The 22,720-nt window shown below is 36.3% G+C and overlaps 1 protein-coding gene across 1 annotated transcript; it reads right to left on the reverse strand.

Annotated features, from left to right (window-relative positions):
• Positions 1–281: 281 nt before the first annotated feature.
• On the reverse strand, positions 282–22,235 carry LOC133284148 (hydroxymethylglutaryl-CoA lyase, mitochondrial-like). Its single transcript, XM_061481140.1, has 9 exons — positions 22,064–22,235; positions 20,288–20,479; positions 19,937–20,144; positions 19,562–19,741; positions 19,054–19,134; positions 18,814–18,977; positions 16,674–16,810; positions 957–1,072; positions 282–716 (listed from the first exon to the last, which is right to left on the reverse strand). The coding sequence occupies exons 2-9, from the start codon at positions 20,452–20,454 to the stop codon at positions 468–470; spliced, it is 1,302 nt and encodes a 433-aa protein (XP_061337124.1). The 5' UTR covers positions 20,455–20,479; positions 22,064–22,235; the 3' UTR covers positions 282–467.
• Positions 22,236–22,720: the final 485 nt, after the last annotated feature.

Here is a 22,720-nt window from a genome sequence, read left to right on the forward strand (position 1 = left end):
TCAGCATCCAAATAAATGAAAAGCAAAAACGGTCTAAGTTAGCTGTTAGGTTAACGCTGCCAAATGATAAAATTTCTTGATCTCCACTCTCCACAATACCCTCAAATTGGTGGTAAATAATCTTAATTATCTTAGTAAGTGTATATCATGTTTTCTTTTTCTTTTCTTTTCAGAGTTTAAACTAGAGTCATGTATAGTATAACTAAACATCATACACAACAAATGCATGTTGGCAGAAACAACAAAAAAATTAGGGATAAAAATTGCAAGCTTTCACACAAATGAGAAGCTTATTACAGTAACTACTAGCAGATTAAATGCATTACATCCTACTTCCCAACTCCGGGCATTTTATTCCTCTTTATATTTATGCAAAAAAAGAAAAAAAGAAAAAAAAATGAAATTTATAGAATGATCTGTTATTGCTAGAAGCATCTGAATATAAATTTTTATGGTAAAGTATATGATCATATCTTGGAAGCATCAGCTGTGACTCTGCCAAAAGCAATGGCAGTCTTTGAGCCAGTTGGGCGCCCCAAATGCTTGCTGATGAAGTCCCCGGCTAACATAAGCTTCCCAAGATCAACGTTGGTTTTCACACCAAGCCCATTCAGCATGTACACAACATCTTCAGTAGCTACATTTCCTGAAGCTCCCTTAGCATATGGACACCCTCCTAGACCAGCAACTGAAGAATCCACCGCACTAATCCCCATCTGTTTAGATACAAATCAATAATGTTCAATTATAATTGTTACACTGGCAAAATATAAAAGTTTAAGCTTGTTAATACAAATATAAATTCTATAGAAAATAGAAATTGTTCATGGATGGTATAGAGTTTCCATTAATTAAACCAGTTCAATAGTTGGTGCCCTATAGAAGAGGCAAGCTATAAAACTCTTTACATCAATAAACTAGCAAATCAGAAGTTGAGATATAGTTTGTTGACTTACTTGGAGGGACACAAGAATATTTGGAAGGGATTGCCCATAAGTGTCATGGAAGTGGACAGCAAGATTCTCAATTGGTACAACAGCCATTACAGCCATAAGCATGGGAACCACAGTTCCTGACCACAACAGAATGAACAGAAGACAATATAAGTACAAATACAAAGATCACATTAAAGTAACCAGTACCAAATTTTCAGAACGAACGCGCACATTCAGGATTAAAAGGCAAAGCACCAAGTTTTGACATTCATCCCCCAATTCTTCCAAGATCTGACATTTTTTTATTTTGCTGTTAAGCATAGCAAACATTGGCAAATAGTTTCACCACGAAAAGAACAATGGAAAAGAATGACAAGCAGTAAGGACTCAAGACTCAGATTCAAGATTCAAAAACATGCATAAAGTAAACTAGTTGCAGAGAGTAATCCAATAGGTATAGAGCTTAAAACTCATACAAACGAATAATGCAGACAGGTGAAAATTACATATAAATTCCAATGAAGTCAAATGTTTTTGATATTGAAAATTCTCAATGAAATTCTTTGAAGAATCAAAGAGAAGGAACAATTATATTCCAAATTCTAAAATAAAGTGTTGAAAACCCTCGTGCCATTCAGCCGGCCCTAATTTTAATCCTATTGATTTTACTATTGTCGCCAACCTGTCACCAACCTGGTTTCCTAGAATTAAGGATCAATATCAGTTTTTCTTTTAGGAGATAAGGATTCTGTCATGCTCTGTTTTTTATTTGTATTTAATTTGTTTCCTCATTTATCTGTTTTGTTCCCAAACTTTAGGGATTAGATTAGATCTGTTTTATTTTAATTGATTCAGAATCGATCATAGCTGATCTATATATACTGTACTGCACCTCCATAAGAAAAACAGAGAAACATATTATTTCCATCTCTCTCTTCGTTTCTTACGTTAGAGTTTCCTATGATTCCTTATTTTCTATTTGGTATCAGAGCTCTCATCATCTGAGGTCCTGATCAATTAAAATATTCATCATGCAGTTTGGTACAATGCGCGCGTACCAGACCTTGTCATCCAACAATTCATCGACCACCACTCAACCTAATCCTACCTCCATGGCACCAAACATGCCTCTAGAGAGCCCTTCCCTCATGATAACAGGGCATCATTTTGATGGCTCCAGTTATTTGCTATGGCCCCAAAGTGTAAAAATGTTTATTTGTGGGAAACAAAAGGAGGATTATTTGACTGGCGATGTCGAAAAACCTAGTGAGATTGATCCCAAGTACAAAACTTGGAAGGCAGAAAACAACCTTGTCATGACCTGGCTTGTAAATTCAATGACCCCTGAAATTGGGGAAACATATATGTTATGCTCTACTGCAAAGGAAATCTGGGACGGTGTTCGTGAGTTATATTCCAAGGATGACAACACTGCTGCCATGTTTCAGATCAAAGGAGTCTTGAAGGATTTGAAACAAGAAGGAAAAACAATCACACAATACTACTACACTCTAGTTAAATATTGGCAACAAATAGATCTTTATGATAAGCATGAGTGGACTACTACAGCAGACTCTACTACCTATAAGAAGATAGTTGAAAGAGATTGAATATATAGCTTCCTATTGGGTCTCAACCTAATTTTTGATGCTGTTAGGAATCGGGTCATGGCAACTCGCCCTCTTCCAAAAATGAAGGAAGTCTTTGCAGAAGCCAAATAAGAGGATAGCAGATTACAACTCACTAATTGTCATCAAGAGGTTGATCCTAGCTGTGAAGGTAATGCTTTTATTACTAACAAAACTACTTCTGATAACAGGCCACGACGGAATGGAAGGCCTTGGTGTGAATACTGCCAGAGAACAGGACACACTAAGGAAATATGCTGAAAAATTCACGAAAAGCCAGCAAATTGGAAGCCCCGTCAAGGAAAAGAGAATCGAGGGATGATGGTGTCAACTGAAGAAAATCAACCTAATAATTCAATCTCTGAAATTGTGTCCTTTAACAAGGAACAACTAGACTTGATACAACAGATATTTGATACGAATCGTGAGAAACCAACCAGCTCTGCCACATTTGCCCAACAAGGTAATACTTTTGCTGCCTTTCATACCCAATCAGGAAACTCAAATACCTGGATTGCAGACTCTGGGGAATCCGACCATATGACGGGTAATCACTCTCTCCTATCCAATCTTATTCCAACACCTGAAAAACAATGTGTGAAGATTGCTGATGGAAATTTAGCCGAAGTTAAAGGCGTGGGAACGATTGTCATCTCCGAGAATTTAATCCTCAGATGCTTTATTTGTTCCAAAGTTATCTTGCAATCTTCTTTCAATCAGCAAACTTACCAAAGATCTGAAGTGTGTTGCTAAATTTAGTAATATAAAATGTTCTTTTCAGGATTTGGCTACGGGGAAGAAGATTGAATTTTATGTCATTCAGTGGTAGGACCTACGAGGGTCTATATTTCTTGCAACAACCTGAGAATCAGTACCAAGGAAGATCCAATTTTATGTCATCTGTTGGCTCACATGATAATGTTTTGTTATGGCATTTCCGATTAGGACATCCTAATTTTGTTTACATGAAAAAGATGTACCCATCATTATTCAATAAAATTTCTAATTTTCCATCATGTGAAATTTGTCAAGTTTCAAAGCATGCTAAATCCTCCTATCCCTCACAAGGATATCATCCATCCAAACCCTTTTCTCTCACTCATAGTGATGTTTGGGGTCCATCTAAAATTAAGAATATAAACGGAGCTCGATGGTTTGTTACTTTCATAGATGACAATACAAGGATTACTTGGGTATACTTGCTAAAAGCCAAATTCAAAGTAAATTCTGTTTTTAAGGCCTTCCACATGATGGTCAAAACACAGTTCCAAACCAATATTCAAGTTCTTAGGTCAGACAATGCCCGCGACTACTTTAACACTGACCTTTCCTCCTACCTCAAATCTCATGGCATAATACATCAAAGTTCATGTGTCAATACACCCCAACAAAATCGAGTTGCGAAAAGAAAAAATAGACACCTCCTTGAAGCAGCTAGGTCCCTCATATTTGCCTCCAATGTACCTAAACATTATTGGGGAGAAGCCATTCTCACAGCCACATACCTTATCAACCGTATGCCATCCAGAATATTAAACTTTCAGTCACCTTATAAAATCCTACAATCTATCTATCCTACCCTTCAACCATAGTTATCAAATGCGGATTGCGGCCTAATGCGGCCAACCCTCAAAACCGCTATAGCGTTATTGTGGGTTGCGCTTGCGGAAATAGCGGAAAAAATATATATATTAAAAAAACAAATTATATATATATATATGTGTGTGTGTGTGTAACATAATAAATTATTAAAAAAATAATAACACCTAAAAAAATATAAATAATACTTTGTGACTTGTGAATCACTTTTCTGACAATTGTACTTTTCTTTTCTTTGAATGAAGATAGATCAGAATCTCTTTCTTTCTCACTTTCTCTCTCTCTCTTTTTCTCTTTCATCCGTTCTCTCTCTCTCACAGTTTCTCTTTTTCTCCTTCATTTGCTCCCTCTCTCTATTACTATTTTTCTCACTTTTTCTCCTTTTCTCCGTTATCTGCTCTCTTTCTCTCTCACTCACTCTTCCTCTCACTCAAAGCTTTGCTTCTTCGTTCATGGCTTCCGCATTGAACTTCAATACTATAAGAGAAAAGTAGAGAAGGGAAGAAACAAGCGTGATAAAGAGAGCATGAGAGGCAGAAGAGAGACATACAACAGAGAGGCAGAAAGAGAGAGTGGGTTAGGGTTAAAACCATAAAAAGGCACTGTTGCGGCGAGATTTGGCCGCAAATGCGGCCACAACTACCGTTATTGCGATCTGGTGCGGCGCGGCGAGAATGGTTGCGGCGAAGCTCCGCGAAGCGCAACTGGCGCGGCTTGCGGCGCAATAGCACCGCTATTGACTACTATGCCTTCAACCACTGCATGATATACCTCCAAAAAATTTTGGGTGTACCACTTTTGTCCATAATGACCATGGTGGCAAACTTGATCCTAAAGCAATTAAATGCATCTTTATAGGATATTCCAACACTCAAAAAGGGTACAAGTGCTATGATCCACTCATCACACATATATAACCATGAATGTCACATTCTTTGCAACACAACCTTATTACACCCAAACATCCATTCAGGGGGAGATGGGAATTGAAAAAGACAGTAATAATTCTAATGAATGGTTGTTTGTTGGTTCAGTTTCCTTAGATACTGTCCAAACCAACATACCTAGTCCCCAACCTAATCCTGCGACCACCTTTGATGAACACCCTCAACCCGAGCCAAATGCAGGAACTTAACATTCAAAGCAACAGGAAATAATTACCTATACCAGACAGGGGAAACAAAAGGCAAGTTTAGCTCAGCCAAGGGAAGAAGATGACGAAGGAGAAAAAGATGACGGAGATAACATAGGTCCTACACATGAGCAATCCAATTCCCCAAAGCCAAGTCTAAATGAAGATCCATAACCCGATCTGCCAATAGCACTGCGAAAAGGGTTAAGAAGTTGCACAAAGCATAGCATTAGCAATTTTGTTTCTTACAGTAAACTTTCTACAAGAATGCAGGCCTTTGTCACCAATGTTAGCATAGAAAGAATTCCTTATTCCTTTGGGGAAGCTTTCACTATTGCAGAATGGTAGAAAGCAATCAAGGAAGAGTTAAATGCCTTGAAAAAAAACCAAACGTAAACAATAATGAACTTGCCTCCAGGAAAGACAACAGTTGGGTGCAAATGGATCTTCACAATTAAATACAATGAAGATGGCAGCATTAATAGGCACAAACTAGACTTGTTGCAAAGTGTTTCACCCAGACCCAAGGGATTGATTATCAGGAGACTTTTGCTCTAGTGGCTAAGTTCAACACCATAAAGTTTTGCTCTCACTTGCTGCTAATCAAGACTGGCCTCTTCATCAATTAGATGTGAAGAATGCATTCCTAAATGGTGACCTAGAAGAAGAAGTATACATGAAGATTCCTCAAGGAGTTGATCTAGATATGAATACCAAGAAAGTATGCAAGCTCAACAAGTCATTGTACGGACTTAAGCAATCCCCAAGGGCGTGGTTTGGAAAATTCACCTCGATTGTCAGGTTTCAAGGGTACTACCAATGTCAAACTGATCATACACTGTTTGTCAAGTTCGGCTCCCATAATCTAATTACTTTGTTGATTGTCTACGTAGATGATATTGTAATTACAGGCAACCATCATGATGAAATTAATAGATTGAAGAAGTCCTTGGCAAGTGAATTTGAGGTGAAAGACCTAGGGCGGTTGATATATTTTCTAGGTATGGAGGTAGCTCGAACTAAGGAAGGAATATCAGTATCTCAAAGAAAATAAACACTTGATCTTCTAGAAGAAACATGAATGTTGGGTTGTAAACCAGTCGCAACTTCTATGGAAGCAAACTATAAAGTTGGCTTGAAGGAGGAGTGTGCCCCTATTGATACTGGACGATATCCAAGGCTTGTAGGAAAACTAATTTACCTTATACACACTCGGCCTAACATTAGCTTCCCAGTAAGTGTTGTAAGCTAATTTATGAATAAGCCAAATGAAGAACATTTAGAAGCAGTATTCAAAATCTTAAGATACTTGAAAATGACTCTTGGCAATGGGTTATTCTTCAAGAAAGAAGTGCAAAAGGATGTAGAAGTCTATACAGATGTTGATTGGGCAGGTTCGATAGCTGATAGAAGGTCAACTACAGCCTACTGCAGTTACGTATGGGGGAACCTTGTCACTTAGAGGAGTAAAAAACAACCAGTGGTAGCAAGGAGCAGTGCAGAGGCAGAGTTTAGAGCTTTAGCACTTGGAATATGTGAGGGAATGTGGATACAAAGACTACTTGGAGAAATAAGGATGAACAATACACCATCAATGAAGGTTCATTGTGACAACATGGCAACCATTGGAATAGCTAAAAATCTCATCCACCATGACCGAACCAAACATGTTGAAATTGATAGAAATTTCATTAAGGAGAAAATTGATGCCAATATTATTGAATTGAAGTATGTTGCCAGAGGGGCTTAAATAGCTTACGTTTTGACCAAAGCAGTGACTCGGGCCAGATTTGAAGAGTTGAAGAGCAAGCTTGGACTTATCAATATTTACAGTTCAGCTTGAGGGGGAGTATTGAAAACCCTCGTGCCATATAACCGGCCCTAATTTTAATCCTATTGGTTTTACTATTGTCGCCTATAACACCTTGTATATTTGAAATATATTATTAAATGCCTAATTGAGGGTTAGAGGGCGTATTTAGAGGAATTCCTGAGTTGAGTCAAAATACCCATCAGGGGCAAAATGGTAAATTGCCAACTGTGTAACCTTAGACAGTGAAATGATAAACCGGAGCTTAATTTGAGGAAACTAATATTGGAAATGAGTTTAGAATGAAAATTTGAGTTCATAAGTGCGTTTTGAGAAATTTGATAAATAGTGATTTATACCGGGTAAAATACTGTGGTATAATTTTACCGGTAAACGTGAAAATGGAAATAATGTTCAAGGAAATGAAAATATGTTGAGTTGAATAAAATTGATGATTTATGAATTTAGTGGAGATTGGTAGATTAAATGAGTAGGGTTAAGTGAGTAAAGTGACATGTGGGACCCACTTTAAGTGACTTAAGTGAATTGGAACACATGTGGAAACCAAATTTCATCTCATTCTCTCTCCTCTGTCTCCTTCACCCGCAGCCTTCACTCTTAAATCAGCCAGCCATTTTTGGTGGCATTTGAAAGCTTGAATCCCTATCTCCATTTCTAGCCATTTTTGTTCCCCACCTCCTTGAAGTTAACTTTCATGTTGAGTGCATCTTGTGGGGAGCATTGTATGAATAGATCCTTAGCCTCCAAACCCACGAAAATTTGAGAGAACTTGACCATTATGGGTAGTTTCAAGTGTTGGGGAGCTTGGAAATCACTTGCTTAAGCCTTAGGAAGCTATTTGTGGTAAGTATTCACAATTTCATTGAGTTATTTAAGAGATCATAAAATTGATGAACATTGAATGTGGGTATGTTGGTTGATGTAGTTGGAGAGCTTTAATGGTATTGTCTATTTGGAATTAAATGTTTAGAATAATGTATAATGATGATTGAACCAATAAAATTTATAGTGATATGAAAATTTTAACTTAGTGAAATTTATGGTTGGAAAGTGTTGAAAATTATGGTTGAAGTCATTAATGTGGTGGATGGACCTTATGTGTTGGTTGTTGGGGAATTTAATATGGATGTTGAATGAAAATGAATCATGATAGAACAATTGGTAATCCCTTAGTTTGTGACAAAGCATCCATCGACCCTATAGGTGTATTTTGAGGGAAATTGGGTTGGTTGTGAGAGTTGTTGTCTTGTTATGGTGATTGTGTAGTTGTATCAAATTGTTGATGATCAGTGTTATGTGGTCATTATAGGTTACCTCATCCGGATTCAATAGAAGTGGACTAAGCTTGGGGATTGGCTGTGGATAGCTTGCTTGAGGGATTTCTCTTTGAGGTAAACTTTTGGTACTGGGGTTAATCCCCTTATGTGTTCCACTATGCCCAAGTTGGGGGTGATGGTTGGATGTGTGCTATTTGATAATGTGTGTAATAGTACGTTCATGCATTTTTGACATGTTGATTGACATGCGTGTGGCATGTTGTGTGATATTGCAATTGTGATCTCTGGCCAGTAGATGTGTTGGTTTGGACTTCTGCCGGTTTATGCTCCTTTGGGGAATTCCGGTCGGTTTTTGCCGTAGAGTCGTCTCTGGGAGCGGCACTAGGGAGCTCCAAATATGGGACTTTCCCTGGATGGTTCTCCTTGGGAGTTCAAGTTGGGTTTGCCATGGAGTCTGTCAACCATGGTAGAGGCGTCAAGAAGCGTCCCGGGAGAAGTTTGATGGGGTCCTTGAACGGAACCCTAGTAAGGATGTTCTTGGATTGTGCCAGTTGGTTATGTGATTTTGTGTGTTATACTGTTCATATGTTTATCATTGCATGCACATTGAGTGAGCCAGTGGGTGGAGTGACCCTCCAGGACCCTTGGTTTAATGAGATATATATATATATATATGTATATCTCACCTCACGTTTGGGGCACCATTTCAGGTATTACTGACTAGGTTGGAGCTTTGGGCAAAAGGCCTGCTTACAGGCTATGATGGATATATGACGTGCATATGAATTACTTGGTATTTTGGAGAGGATTACATAGGATGCACATGCTAGCATTTACTTTGTATTTTGGACTTAGGGTACGAACATTGGATTGCATGAGATTATAATTGTCATGCTTTGGTTGTCCATATGTTGTTCCAAGTCATTTGATCTTGGTTTGTATTTTGGTATATGGAATTGTATATGTCTCATATTGTTATTTTGGGTATTGGTGAGCATGGGGGATGTCCATGCCACTTGGTATTATTTGAGGCATTGATGTTGTAAACAAATATATTTTGAAGAAATTCATGTGATGGAAAGGTCAATGACCTTCTATTAGGTCATATGGTGAGTGGAAAGTAATTCGCCAAAGGAAAATAGGTGAAAACAGGGGAGGGCATGTGTTTCCCAGTTAGAGCATTAAAACGCTCAAATGGGCGTTAAAATGCGCTTACACCGAAGAAAAAGGTGAAGTCCCCTGTTGGAGAGCGTTGTAAAGCACAAATGAGCGTTCAAACGCGCAAAAAATGCAAAGAATACCTGTGGTGGGCGTTATAACGCGCTAAGGTGTCATTTCCTTCGGGTCCTGAGCGTTTTAACGCGCTATTTAGCGTTTTAAACGCGCTATCGGAAAGAAAAATGGGTTTGATGAGCGAGTCATAACAATCTGGTGAGCGTTAAAACGCGCTACCCGGAATCAACACAAACGTAGTTTAGTAAAACTTGCATAACTTGAGTTACGGTGCTCCAAATTGAACGTGGTTTGAACCCTCACGTAGCTAGCGAAGAGAGCTATAACATAGTAAGAGATGAGAATAATAAGGAAGTGTATAATTCTTAGAGCAACAAGAAAAAGGGTGAAGAAACTTGTACTGAACATGAATAAAGTAAGTTTTAAGATTTGTTGGTTTATGGGAACCACTTAACATCTTTAAATATAAGTTGTATGGTATTAAGCTATAATATTCGTAATTATGCAATAAGTTTTTGAGTTATGATCACAGTTAGTAAAATGCCTGATACAGTTATTTTAAAAGTACAAATGGTATTAAAAAGAAAAAGTTTTTCCATAATTTCAAATAACTGTTGTGATTGTAAGTGCACTTAATATTATATTTAATGAGAACACACTGGTCCAGTAATGGCGTGTTACATCGCCAACTTGTCACCAACCTGGTTTCCTAGAATTAAGGATCAATATCATTTTTTCTTTTAGGAGATAAGGATTCTGTCATGCTCTGTTTTTTATTTGTATTTAATTTGTTTCCTTCTATATTTGTTTTGTTCTCAAACTTTAGGGATTAGATTAGATCTGTTTTATTTAATTGATTCAGAATCGATCATAGCTGATCTATATATATTGTACTGCACCTCCATAAGAAAAACAGAGAAACATATTATTTCCATCTCTCTCTTCGTTTCTTACCTTAGAGTTTCCTATGATTCCTTATTTTCTATTTAAAGGATATGTTATATGACAATCAACACAAAACAGCACGAGAACGTGAGAAATAGGCTGATGGCCAGTAATAGTTGCTAGAGTTAAAATACAAATGCCGAACAAGGGAACGCTATCATCAAACATTTATTTGTATGTTGTGTGCGTAGGAAAAGGCATGTGTAAGTATGCTTGACAACTTATCATGAAAAGGAAGAATAAACCATGGAGATATAGATGAATTACTAAGGTAACGTCTCTATGAAAGTCTAGTTTATAATAACAACTAGTTTTCTAAAGAATAAGATAGTTCCAGAACTTGTCACAAAAAGGATGGAAATATATAGACCAGAGAATATGGCAGTGAAACTTTCGTTTTATGAAGCTCAAGAGATTGAGTTAATTAACAGAAGGAAGGAAAATCACAAGCTGTAGGTCTTTAAGGACAGTAGATATAACACCTCGCAATTCTAAATTAAGTATTAAAATATTAAGTGAGTGATTAAGTGAAGGATTAATGAAAATCCTAAAGATTAGAACAAAATACAAAGAAAGGGCAAAACGGTAATTAGCCAACACGCAACCCTAGGAAGATAAAAATTTAGTAGAAGGTCTCAGATGATAAAAATAATCCTGGAAATGGATTCAGAACGAAAAATTGAGTGGGTAGGCAAGTTTCGAAAATTTTGATGAATAGTGATTTTCCCAGTGTAAAAATACTGCAGTATAATTGTACCGATAAGCGTGAAATTTTTATCAGAATTTTTAGGAAACAAAAATATATCATGAACCAGAAAAATATGTAGGTTATGAATTTGTGGTCGAAATTAGGTGATTGATTAAATTTAAAACGCGTGTGGGACCCACCTAAGTAATAAATCACTTAAGTGACTTCACAACCCCATTTTCCTCTCATTTTCTCTCTCCTTCCCTCCTTCTTCTTCACGGTGACAGCCCCTCCATCACCTTCATTGTGCAAAAATTTCTTTTCATCATAACTTAGCCGTTTTTCCACCGAATCCAACGATTTTTGTCTTGAATCGTGATGGAAAACACCTTCTAAACACATTGGTACCACTCTTGAGCCTTGAAACCGGTTGTGTGGGGAGATATTGCTCAATTTCAGCTGCGAAAATTTGGGGAAAAATGTATGTTCATGGAGCTTTTTGATCTTCCATTGCTTGGAGGAGTTTTAGGGTAACATCTAGCCTTGGTTGTGAGTATATTTCCATCCCATTTACATGGTTTGATTGTAGTTTATTTTCATGAACCCTAAACCTTGATTTGTTGATCTGTGATGTTAGAGAGCTCAATTGGGAAAAGTTTGTACATGAAAGTGTCTTGGAATAATGTGTATTAGTGATAAATGCAATGAAAATTTTTGGTTAAAAATATGGATTTTGTAACTTAGAGAAATTTGAGGTGTCATGACTTTGAAAATTGGAAATGTGTTGGGATTAGATTAATGAGTTGTTGGATAATTATATGTTGATATAATGGTATTGTAGGAGGTGTGGAATGATTAAAATTGAGTGAGCATTCTTTAGAAACCCCTAGTGTGCAATTCGGCCATAGGGTTTGTTTTTGGAGTTTGATGTTGTTTGTGTTGATTGGATAATATATCAAGTGTTGAATGATATTAAAATGGGTTGTGTGGTGGTTTGAAAGTGGTGGAATCCATGAAAAATAATAAGTTGTATTTATGGACATAAAAGAACCTAGAGGGAATGATTTAGCAAAACGATGCTTAAATGACGTAAAACGGAAAAACGACACTTGAATTGGCCTCTGTGCAACCTAGGGACGTGTAATAAAATGAGAAAGAAAATTTAGAAAAATAAAGTTGAAAAATGGCCTTGCTTGGCCGAACCTTCCAATGGGAGGGGAGGTGATTTTGTGTTTTCGCACTCTAATGGAAATTGGCGTATACTGATAACTGCATGTGGTTGTATAGGTTGCCGTACGTCGACTTGAATCCCGAACCGTGAATCGGAAGAGTGTCCTTGGTCCTGGACCAAGTGAGTTGAGGTAAGTGGACGAATCAATGCAAGTATAATGTAAATTTCATGAGTTTATATGAATTTTGAGTAATTAAGGAATGTCCTCTGTGTAGGCATTCTGTTGAGTAACAAGTTTGGAAAATAAGCTGCTGTGGAGTTAGTGAAGAGGCATACTAAGGTAACCTCTTGATACTGGAGCTTGTTCCCCTTTTCTGTTCTACCATACCCGTTGAGGGTAATGGTAGGAAGTGTATATGAGTAGTGTAGAACAGCATGAGCATGCATGCATTATTACAGTGGGTACTATGTACCGAGTCTCTGGCCAGTAGACAGTTAGCCTTCGGGCACTTTCGAACTTCCGCTGGATAGGTCTCCGAGAGGGAGTTCCAGTTGACCTAGGGTCGTGGTGTGTCATCCGAGTAGGAGCACACTAGGAATGTCTCGAGTGTATATGGATGGAAGGGGTACCTTGGTTGTGGTTCTTGGAACACACCTTGGATGATACCCGTAGGCTTATATGCCGAGGACGTTGCGTGGTATTGGTAGCTACCATTCCAGCTTCGTCGTATTTTATATCCCGATATTCCCTAGTTTCTCTAAATCCCTTGCTATATCCCGTTTTGAAAGTTATTGTTTTATATTACTTATATGCATCGAAGTAAACCATTGGGCGGAGTTTTCTCCAGAACCTCTGGGTTACTGAGATATATTCGTATATCTCACGCCGTCTTGGGGCATTTATTTCAGGAGGTAGCAGTGGCACAGGAGTGGCGAGCAAGAGGCCCGTAGGATGAGTCATGGGAGCATTGTCATTATTTGTTCATGATATATATATTTTGCCTAAGTCTAGTTAGTTATGATGTCATTCGATGTTATGTTTAAAGTTGTAAATTCAAGTTCATATTTCAAGTTGTAAATTCAAGTTAAGAATATGTACGTTGTTATATTTAAATGAGATGTTGCAAGTATGCCTGAATATTGATGTAATATGATGGAAGGGCTTTGGGCCTATGTTAGAATTATGATTATATGCTTATCTTGAGAAATTGCATGTAAATGGACTTGGTGATTGAAATGAGTTAAGGAATTATAAAGTGAGCCATACAATATGAATTGTGTAATAACTAAAAACTGAGTTGGGTTGTAAGTGCCCCAAGGCATTGTTGGTCCTTGTGTGTGCCACCCATTGGATTATTAGGTACATTTGAGGTGTTAGTGATCATTTGCAATTTGGGGATTTTAAGAAAAACAAAGGAAACTCGGGCGAATTTTCTGTAGAATTGACAAATTTTAGACGAACTTCGGGAGAGCATATCTCCCTCCACAGAGGTCCGATAGGGACGTGCCATATGCCATTTTAAATCTTGAGATGTACCCTACATGGTGTTAAAATATGAGCAAATTCCGGGTTGCACGCAGCCCTGTATGATTAAAAGAACACGGACTGTCCAGAACCCCCTTATGCAGGGGCTGTTTCTGGCAGTTTTTGGGAAATTAATTCTCGCTTCGTTTCTCAGTCAAATTAAGCGTATGATATATCAAATCGAAGCTTGATGTGTCTAGTTTGTAGCATAAAAATTTGAGAGCAATTGGGTGAGAGGATTTGCTGCAGTAATTCGTGGAGTGAGAGGTGTTTTGAGCTGTTTTGGGTTGGTTGGCTGTTTTGCTTGTCCAACTTCAAACGGCGATAACCGGAGCAAACGAGCTCCGATTAAAGTGTGTGATAGCTTATTAGAAAGGGAATTAAGTAAGACAAAAATATAATTTGAAAGAAAGGTCTGGTTGTGAGCGGTGTGTTCGCAGAAAATTAATTAGTGAACCATGTTCGAAAAGGTAAAAACGTAAAGTTGAGAAATTGGCTAAGTAGGTTTATGGGAACCCCTTAATAACTTATAATAAGTAAAGTAAGATGTAAAAGTAGTTAAAATAAGTATTCCGCAAGAGTTTACAGTTACGGTCACAACTTTTAATTATTACGCTTTTTATTTTTTAAATGCTCGCGTAATAATCAGAAAAAGTTTATTCGCATTTTTATAAATGAACTGTTGTGATTGTAACTGCACTTAATATCATAAATAAATGTTAACAATACCGGTGTACAACGGGCTGTTACAGTAGACATATACAATGAACTTTTACACCATTATCAAAGAGTGTCTTATATTGAACATACAGAAACAAAAAAATTAAAAAAAAAAAAAAAAGAAGCACTTGAACATGAGATCCAATGAAAGATATGGTGTTGTAAATTTAGCACTATGCCAAAGAACTATGGGATATTATTGAGCTCTATACTGTAACTAGGGGAAAAAAACTTCAAAGAAGACCTCAACCAACATTTGAAATTTTACTTCTGATAGAAAGTGGATGATGTTGAACCATAGGTTTTGAAGATTAATACATTGAAGTTTTGATGATTACAAAGCACCAACTACCTCAACATAGGAGCACAGTATAAAAGGAAGTGCAACAAGTCTCCAATAAAGTTAGAAGAGTGAGGCAACATCCAAAAGTGAAAAAATATCTCAAAGGCGCAAAGTGGACACCAAGGTAAAAGATTTCAAGCCAAACAAGGAATTAGAAGTCTCAAGACTCGAAGATCATTGAAGACAACTACAATTTTTGTAAAGTCAGGTCGAAGTCTTAGGAAGTTGAGAATGAGTTTATATTGAGCTTTAACTTGAAGGTTGCACTTATGAACCATAAACTCATGCATAAGTGACATATATACTATAATCATGCATACAAGATCACACACACATGGAGAGTTGTTATATAAGTGTGAGACGTGATCATACATATGTTAAAAGTCACTAGGAACCATTTAGAAGTCACTATAACTTGGAAGCATTTAAATTCGAAAGACCAACATGAAAATTTTCATTTGTGCTGAAGTAATCGAATACTTTCTGGGTTAAAGAAGTAATCAAATATTTCATGAACAGTAATCGAATGCTTTCTGGGTTCGAAGAAGTAATCGATTTACTTCCCGAAAAGTAATCGATTACTCCATTTTTTGGGTTACTTAAACTTCAAGTTATCCATAAAATTGGCCATAAACCGACTTGTAACACATTAGACTTCTATAAATACATGTCTTAGGGTTTTCTAAATAAGGGATTAACAAAGAGAACGTAAGAAAAACACCAGATTACTGAAAAACAAGGATTAACCCTCACATAGGCTACTATTGCATATCTTGAGAGAGAAAGCTCAATATCTTCTTCTTTTCTTCATCTTTTTATGTGATTTCTTTTAATTCTAGACGTAAGGAGGTTTCCCTACATGTTCTGGACAATTTGAGTTGTTATGTTTGGTTTTTGTACGAGTGGAGTGAGGCTAAAGGAGTTTGGGTTAACCGTGATCTAGAGAGATCGCAGGTCTTGAAAAATTCCTCTTGTAAATCAGTTTTTCAAGCACCGGTTGAAAGGTTGAAGATAGTGGAATGATCTACGGCAATCTGGATATAGCACTCAAGTGGTTGGAGAGTGAACCAGGATAAATCTTGGTGTTCTTGTCTCTTTTCCCTATCCTTTTAATTCCGCTACATATAATTTCTTTTGATTCATTGTTTATGATGTTTTGAATCTGTTTAAAGGGTTGGGGAATGTTTCTTGATTGATTAATTTCGTTCTTGCATGTGTTCTTGAAAAGGGTTTCAAGATTTCATTGTTTTTGTCTTGTCTTTCTCATCGATTTCATTATTACTGCTATATCTCTGATCTTGCATGTTATTTGATATGTTTTTAAATCTGTTTTTATGATGGGAAATGTTTAGAATCTTGTTCTAACTTGTTCTTGGTTGATTTTTTGAAAAAAAGGTTTTGTTTTATTTGTTACTTGTGGAAAAAGCTAAAACCTTGTTATTGTTTAGCCATTCTTTCTTTCCATATGATCAGTTAAAAAAAAAATCGTAACATTGAAGATCCCTACATTATCATGTTCATACTCAGAAGGACCTAATACAAGAACAGAGCACATTGTCTATCACAAAATGAGAGCAATTCACCAGAACTACTGGATTAAGCATGGATAGCTTAAATCTTTTAAAAAATGAACTCTAACTCGTTACCTGGTGTGCCAACTCCAATTGTGTCACCGAGGGAAATTTCAAAGCAGCCCATATCATACAGTTCTTTAGCCACATATGCCACTTTTGACGGAGGGATTGGTCCTTCCACTGGGCATCCAACAATGCATGATACATACCTATGAAATTTCAATACAGAGAAACTGATTAGAATAAGCAGAACAGAAACAGAAATTCTGTGCCAATAAAGTTTACAATATCAACACAAATGAGACTTTTACGTGTCTAACTGTTGGACATTGACCTGGTTGCCTTCTAAAAAACTAACAAGGGTCTTCACCAATACCAAGATTTAACTTAGTTTCAAAAAATAATTTTGAAACAGCAATACAAATATAGACGTTAAAACTGATTTTTAGAGATATTTCATAGAACCTAGGATCTTATGGGATAACAATAGGAATAATGGTTAGGAGGCAAAGAAATGTCCAAATGGAAACATTGCCATCAATTAATGTTTAACTCTTGCATTTGCACTCTGCGAGTCTGGAGTAGTAGTAAAGTTGTTTCTTGTCACATGTTAAAATCCAGAAAACAGCCACTTCGCAAAAATATGCAAGGGTAAAACTGCGTAAAGATTTCCCTCAACCTTATTCTCACAAGCCTAGGTATTGTGAAGAGTGGTTTTTTGCTTTCAATTGTTAAGAGAGACAAGAAACAAGATTAAAATAAACACAAATAAACAGTTGAGTGAATTATAGAATGCGAAAACAATTTATAATATTCTGTTCGCCTTATTTGAGTAAAGTAGTAAACTATGTTGTTTTCTATTGGCCATCATTTTAATTTATAATGGATTTCTAATCATTAAATAAATAAAAATCTTATCTACTTTCTACCCTTTTCTCCACCAGAAGTTTATCTTTTTGTGAATTATAAAAATTACTTAATACATGGCACGTATAAAAATTAATTTCAATATGAATTAGTTTATTTCATATATATTGACTAGTTTAGTATATAAATTTATCACATCTGATAAATTTGAAATGTTTAGGTTAAAATTTGTGTAATTGAGTTCTTCTCTTTTAAATATTTTCCTCTGCTTGAACATCTATCCTAGTTCTCTCATTGGTTTGTATAAAGAACCACTTCAACCCAAAACCTTTAGGTGTTAGGTGAGGGCCTTTTTAATGATTTATATTATTCTCTAACACACCCCCTCACACAAGAGCCCTTTGGGCTTGAAGTGTGGATATTGCACAAGCCCGATTTTTGGTTTACCTTCTTTTGTGCTTTTTATTTAATTTCACAAGTGGGAGGCGGTGAGGATCGAACTCGTGACCTCATGGTTACTGAAGCTCTGATACCATGTAAAGAACCACTTCAATCCAAAACCTTAAGGTGTTAAGTGAGGACCTTTTTAATGATTTATATTATTCAACCCAAACCCCTCACGCAAGAGCCATTTGGGCTTGAAGCGTGGATTATTGTATAGGACCAATTTTTGGTTTACATATGCTTATTTAATTCCACAAGTGGAGGGCGGTGAGGATCGAACTCGTGACCTCATGGTCACTGAAAGGCCCTCACCCAACACGTTAAGGTTTTGGGTTAAAGTGGTTCTTTACAGTTTGAAAAGGACTAGAATGTAATGGAGAAGGGAATATACAAAATTGATGACATACTGTTTTCTTTGCCAGTAAGGACCAGGGACCTCAAATGTAGTAACTGTTAAAGATATAAAACCATTCCTAGGTCTCCTCTTAACACCTTAAGCTCAAGTTCAAACCTTGCAGCCCCATTCCTAATCATGAAATTAAAATTTCAGTAGAAGGTAAAATGGGTTTGTACATTATCCGTGCTACATGTCCAAATTAGAATCAGGAAAAGCTGCATATGAAAATGTAAAAACTGCTAAATACAAAAATAGATGCCCCAGAACCAATCATGTAGAAAATTCATCAATGTTAGATAACTTGTTCAATTACTTTAAAGAGGTACTACCCAAAAACAAAGAAGAAATTGCAAGGCAATAAATGCAAATCCTTCAGAAAATATCAACATGAAAAACAAATTTTTTTGGAATTTTCTGTCTGGCATAAATGCACACTTAAATATATCGAAGTGGAGAGTATTTGATGGATGCTTAGAATAATGAAACAGAAAACAAAAGGCATACCCTCGAACAGGAATTGACAACTCCTTAGCAGCACGAATAACAGCACGATAGCGGGCAAGACTATCTTCAATACTACAATTAATGTTTGATTTTGAGAACGATTCAGAAGCTGATGCAAAAACAGCTACTTCTCTAGCACCAGCTGCTATAGCAGCTTCAAAACCCTATATATGTAACAGATCAGACATCTGAATGTAAATCAGCCCCTTTATAGTCGTTCTAGATATTTGCATTTTGCACCTTTAGATTAGGAGTCAGAACTGGCAATCTGATGCCTCCCAAGTTATGAACTGCTTGCATTACATCCTTTGCATCAGCCAACTGAAAGATAAAGAAACAGAATGACATCCAAGCGGGTAAAAACTCAAATCGCACTGGTAATGAAAAGAAAGGAAAACACGTAGTCCTCTTGTAGGCATCATATCTTTAAAAATGGACAGACAGACAGAAATTGTGCACCAAATGGATAATATGTTTTTATTGAGTGAGTCTGGAGGAAAAAAAAGGGGGGGAAATATCATATTCCTTTGTTTCAAGCACAAATAGAGTGTGAGAGGAATTATTTTGGAAGAAAATTCATTAGTTCAGTTATAGTATAGAAAATGATTTTTGACTTAATTTTTTTTTTTTTATAATTTACATGGGATTGAGAACGGAGATCATGTACATGCTTCTTGTAGAAATTTGACCACAACAATCATTCATACTATCAAAATCAAATTAAATAAATATGGTAAAGCCATTATACCTGTGGGACCCATTTGGGAGATACAAAACTAGTAGCCTCAATAACAGATAACCCAGAAGATGCTAGTCTATGAATCAATTCAATCTTTACAGCTGTTGGTACAATGTTCTTCTCATTTTGTAATCCATCCCTTGGCCCAACTTCAACTATCTTTACAAACTTTGGTATACCTTTCATAAACTGCATTGCCCAGTTAAAAATTGTTAGTATGTTACTACCAGGCAAAGAAATATGATAAAATCAACCAACTACTGAAAGTTCAAAATTTATAACAAATGTAAAATGGACTTACAAAAAGAGGAACCACATAAATAACTAATCTAGTAGCTGGAAAAAAATATCCTTGAACAGAAAGTAGTTTAGCCATTGCATTACCTTATATGTCATATCATGCATATCTTTGTTATTGCACTTAGGACTATACTGGTAATCTGAGGAGTAAAATGAATTATCAATCATTCCAAACTTCATCGAGTTCCTCCCTGTGGTCATAGTCTTTCGACTGAAAGAGTCACCTTGGGAGGCTTCCCTTGTTTGCCTATTCCACGGGAATGTCTCTGCAGTGTACTCTTCATTTTCTTCACTGCACCAAAGATAGGCAGATAATAGGTTAAAAAAAATATATGATAGAAGTGAATGGAATGTCAAAGACGGAAAAAGGAGGTTGAATGATAAATAAATAAAATGCATGTGTTGACTTGTACAAAATTGCAACATTTGACTCACTTGCAGCTGTTAGATGTGCTGCAACTTCGTCCTTCAATCCAGCAGTTTCCCATACCCAAATTATCTACTCTGGGACGGCAAGCACCAGATGAGAACCTCTGAATTTTATCAATGGTACACATGCTTGGCAACTTGTCAAATCCAATTGGCTCCTCCAAACTAGACATGGTGAAGTGGATGGGAAAAAGGGAACTGGCAAAGATGTTGAGAGTAAGTACAGTGAGTCAGGAACTTATTTAACATTCTTGTTACCATTTTCACCAGTTTGCAAGGAGATTTACATATTTTCATCTGCATATTATGAGTCTATTCTGTTCATGTTCATACAGTGAAATGTAATGACAAGTAATACTTCTCTGGTTTAATGCTTAATGCATAAGCAGATGCTATCAGTTAAAATTGCAAGATAAATTTGTTCTCTTTATCAGATCCATTTACAAATGCTATATCATATTAAAAAATAATGAAATTAATTGGTGATGTAAGTAGAATTCAATAGATAAAGAAAGGAAACAGAGACATAGTAAGCTGGAGTTGACTGAGGCTATGCTTGTTTGAGTAAGCGGGAAACAAAGAGGGGAGTGAAAATGTAGTAGAATAGAAAGGGCTTTGATTTTCACTGCTTGTTGCTTGGTAAATGGGAAATCACTTTCAACTCACTTACATTCTATAGGAGGGCCAGATTTGTCATGAGTTGCACTCAACTTTCAGCTTTCCCAAATATTTATTGTAACAAGGATGAAGTAATTTTCATTCCAAATTTTCCACCTTATTATTTTCTGCTTACTCAAACTAAGGATAGCCTTAGTGACAAAAGGTATTCACAAATGAAACCCATATCCATCTCTTTAAAATGAGACTTGAGCATGGGGTTTTTCAAGACATAACTCCCTTTCAACCGTGACCATGGATTCAAAGAGTAATGTTTCAACAAATGCAATGGTGCCACTGCCAGACATGAGAACTCCTAACCTTTCAAATTTCACGGTATAAGAATTATATATCTAGAGACTATCCACAATTTGCTTCACAAGTGAATTATATACACAGAAAGATATACGAATATAAGTTCCTTATAAAAATGGTAACCAATTCATAATGCAAACTCCTTTTAATAAATATAAAAACGAAAATCCTACTAAAAAATGTTTATCAAACATTTACAAATTAACAGCCAAATGTTACTGTACCCTCACGACAAACAAAAAAACCTTAAATATAGAAACAAGTAACACAGCTGAAAGTCCCGCCAAGGAATTCCTTTAAAACCACAACCTCGGATAAGTGAGAGTTATTAACGCCTGTAACAACCTTATCATGTGCAAATGCAAGATCAAACAGAGACAAATGTTGTACTGTACCACAGAGACAAATAAGAAAACATTTAATAAATCATTGGCATTATCTTCTTTAGACTATAAAATTACAATATTCTGTTGGTTTCTTAAAATTGCAATCGATACCCTTTTGAAAATGTATTCAATTCCTCATCCAGCTAATCACAATTGACTCCCAAGTGTGATAGCAGTTAGTAACCAACCAACAAAAGCAGGTAAAACTGTTGAAGGTTGAACACTTGAACTTAAACCCAGTTCAATAAAAATAAAAAATAATCACATAAACAACAAGCGAATTGAATTGCTCAAGAAACAATCAAGAACCCACAATTAAAAGCAATCAAGCATATTCAATCCCTAGAATATTTTTTGAATCCTTTTGTTCACCAAATTCCTTTGAGTTTAGAGGAAAATAGAGAATTGGAACAAGCAGGCAAACCTGAAACCTAGAAAAATTGGAAGAAAGACTTGGAGGGAAGGCAACAAGGTAGGGTTTCGAAGACACCCTAGAAATTGGGGGAAATCGGATTTCGTGATATTTACGAAAATACCAAAAGATTCAATATAAGGAAGAAGAAGAAAAGGAATGTGGAGGAGGAAACGTTACGAAGTTGTTTATTAGAGGAATTTGGTATGAGTATGGATCAAGAACAAGAATGAGGTCAATATTTATTTCCATTTTTTTATTATTAATAATTTTTTTTTTTAAATAAAATAAAGAAAGAAAGATCTGAATGGTTGCTTGCGTGATTGAGACAGACGCAACAGAATGAATGAGAAAGAAAGGGGGTGGCGGGAAGTTTACGAATTGGGTGTTGTTAAGAGTCGTTTTCTTCCATTTAATTTTATTTGTATTCTGTACTATATCAAAAGCCATTTCCTTTTCTGTGTTTGGTAATATATCAATGCCATTTACTATTCGTGGTTGGTAGCAATGTCTTTTTCATAGAAAATTTGAGTCTCCTGAGTTGATTCACTAGTTCAGTTTGATCATTGTAGGATATTACAATCAAGATCATTTTTTCATTCCCAAAACTTGAATAGGAGACCACCAATTAAGGAACACAAACTTCTCACCACTTGTGCCTGTTATGGA

Source organism: Gastrolobium bilobum, unplaced genomic scaffold, assembly GCF_033153095.1.
Source record: "Gastrolobium bilobum isolate Gb01-03AN ecotype WA unplaced genomic scaffold, APGP_CSIRO_Gbil_v1 utg2808, whole genome shotgun sequence".
NCBI lineage: Eukaryota > Viridiplantae > Streptophyta > Magnoliopsida > Fabales > Fabaceae > Gastrolobium > Gastrolobium bilobum.

What these genes read in the sequence shown, in the direction of transcription:
- LOC133284148 (XM_061481140.1), bottom strand. Translation starts at nt 20,454, where the DNA reads ATGTCTAGTTTGGAGGAGCCAATTGGATTTGACAAGTTGCCAAGCATG. An exon ending in TGCATGATATGACATATAAG is followed by an intron (nt 19,742 to 19,936) that starts GTAATGCAATGG and finishes TGGGCAATGCAG; the next exon opens with TTTATGAAAGGTATACCAAA. An exon ending in AATTGGAGTTGGCACACCAG is followed by an intron (nt 1,073 to 16,673) that starts GTAACGAGTTAG and finishes TGTTGTGGTCAG; the next exon opens with GAACTGTGGTTCCCATGCTT.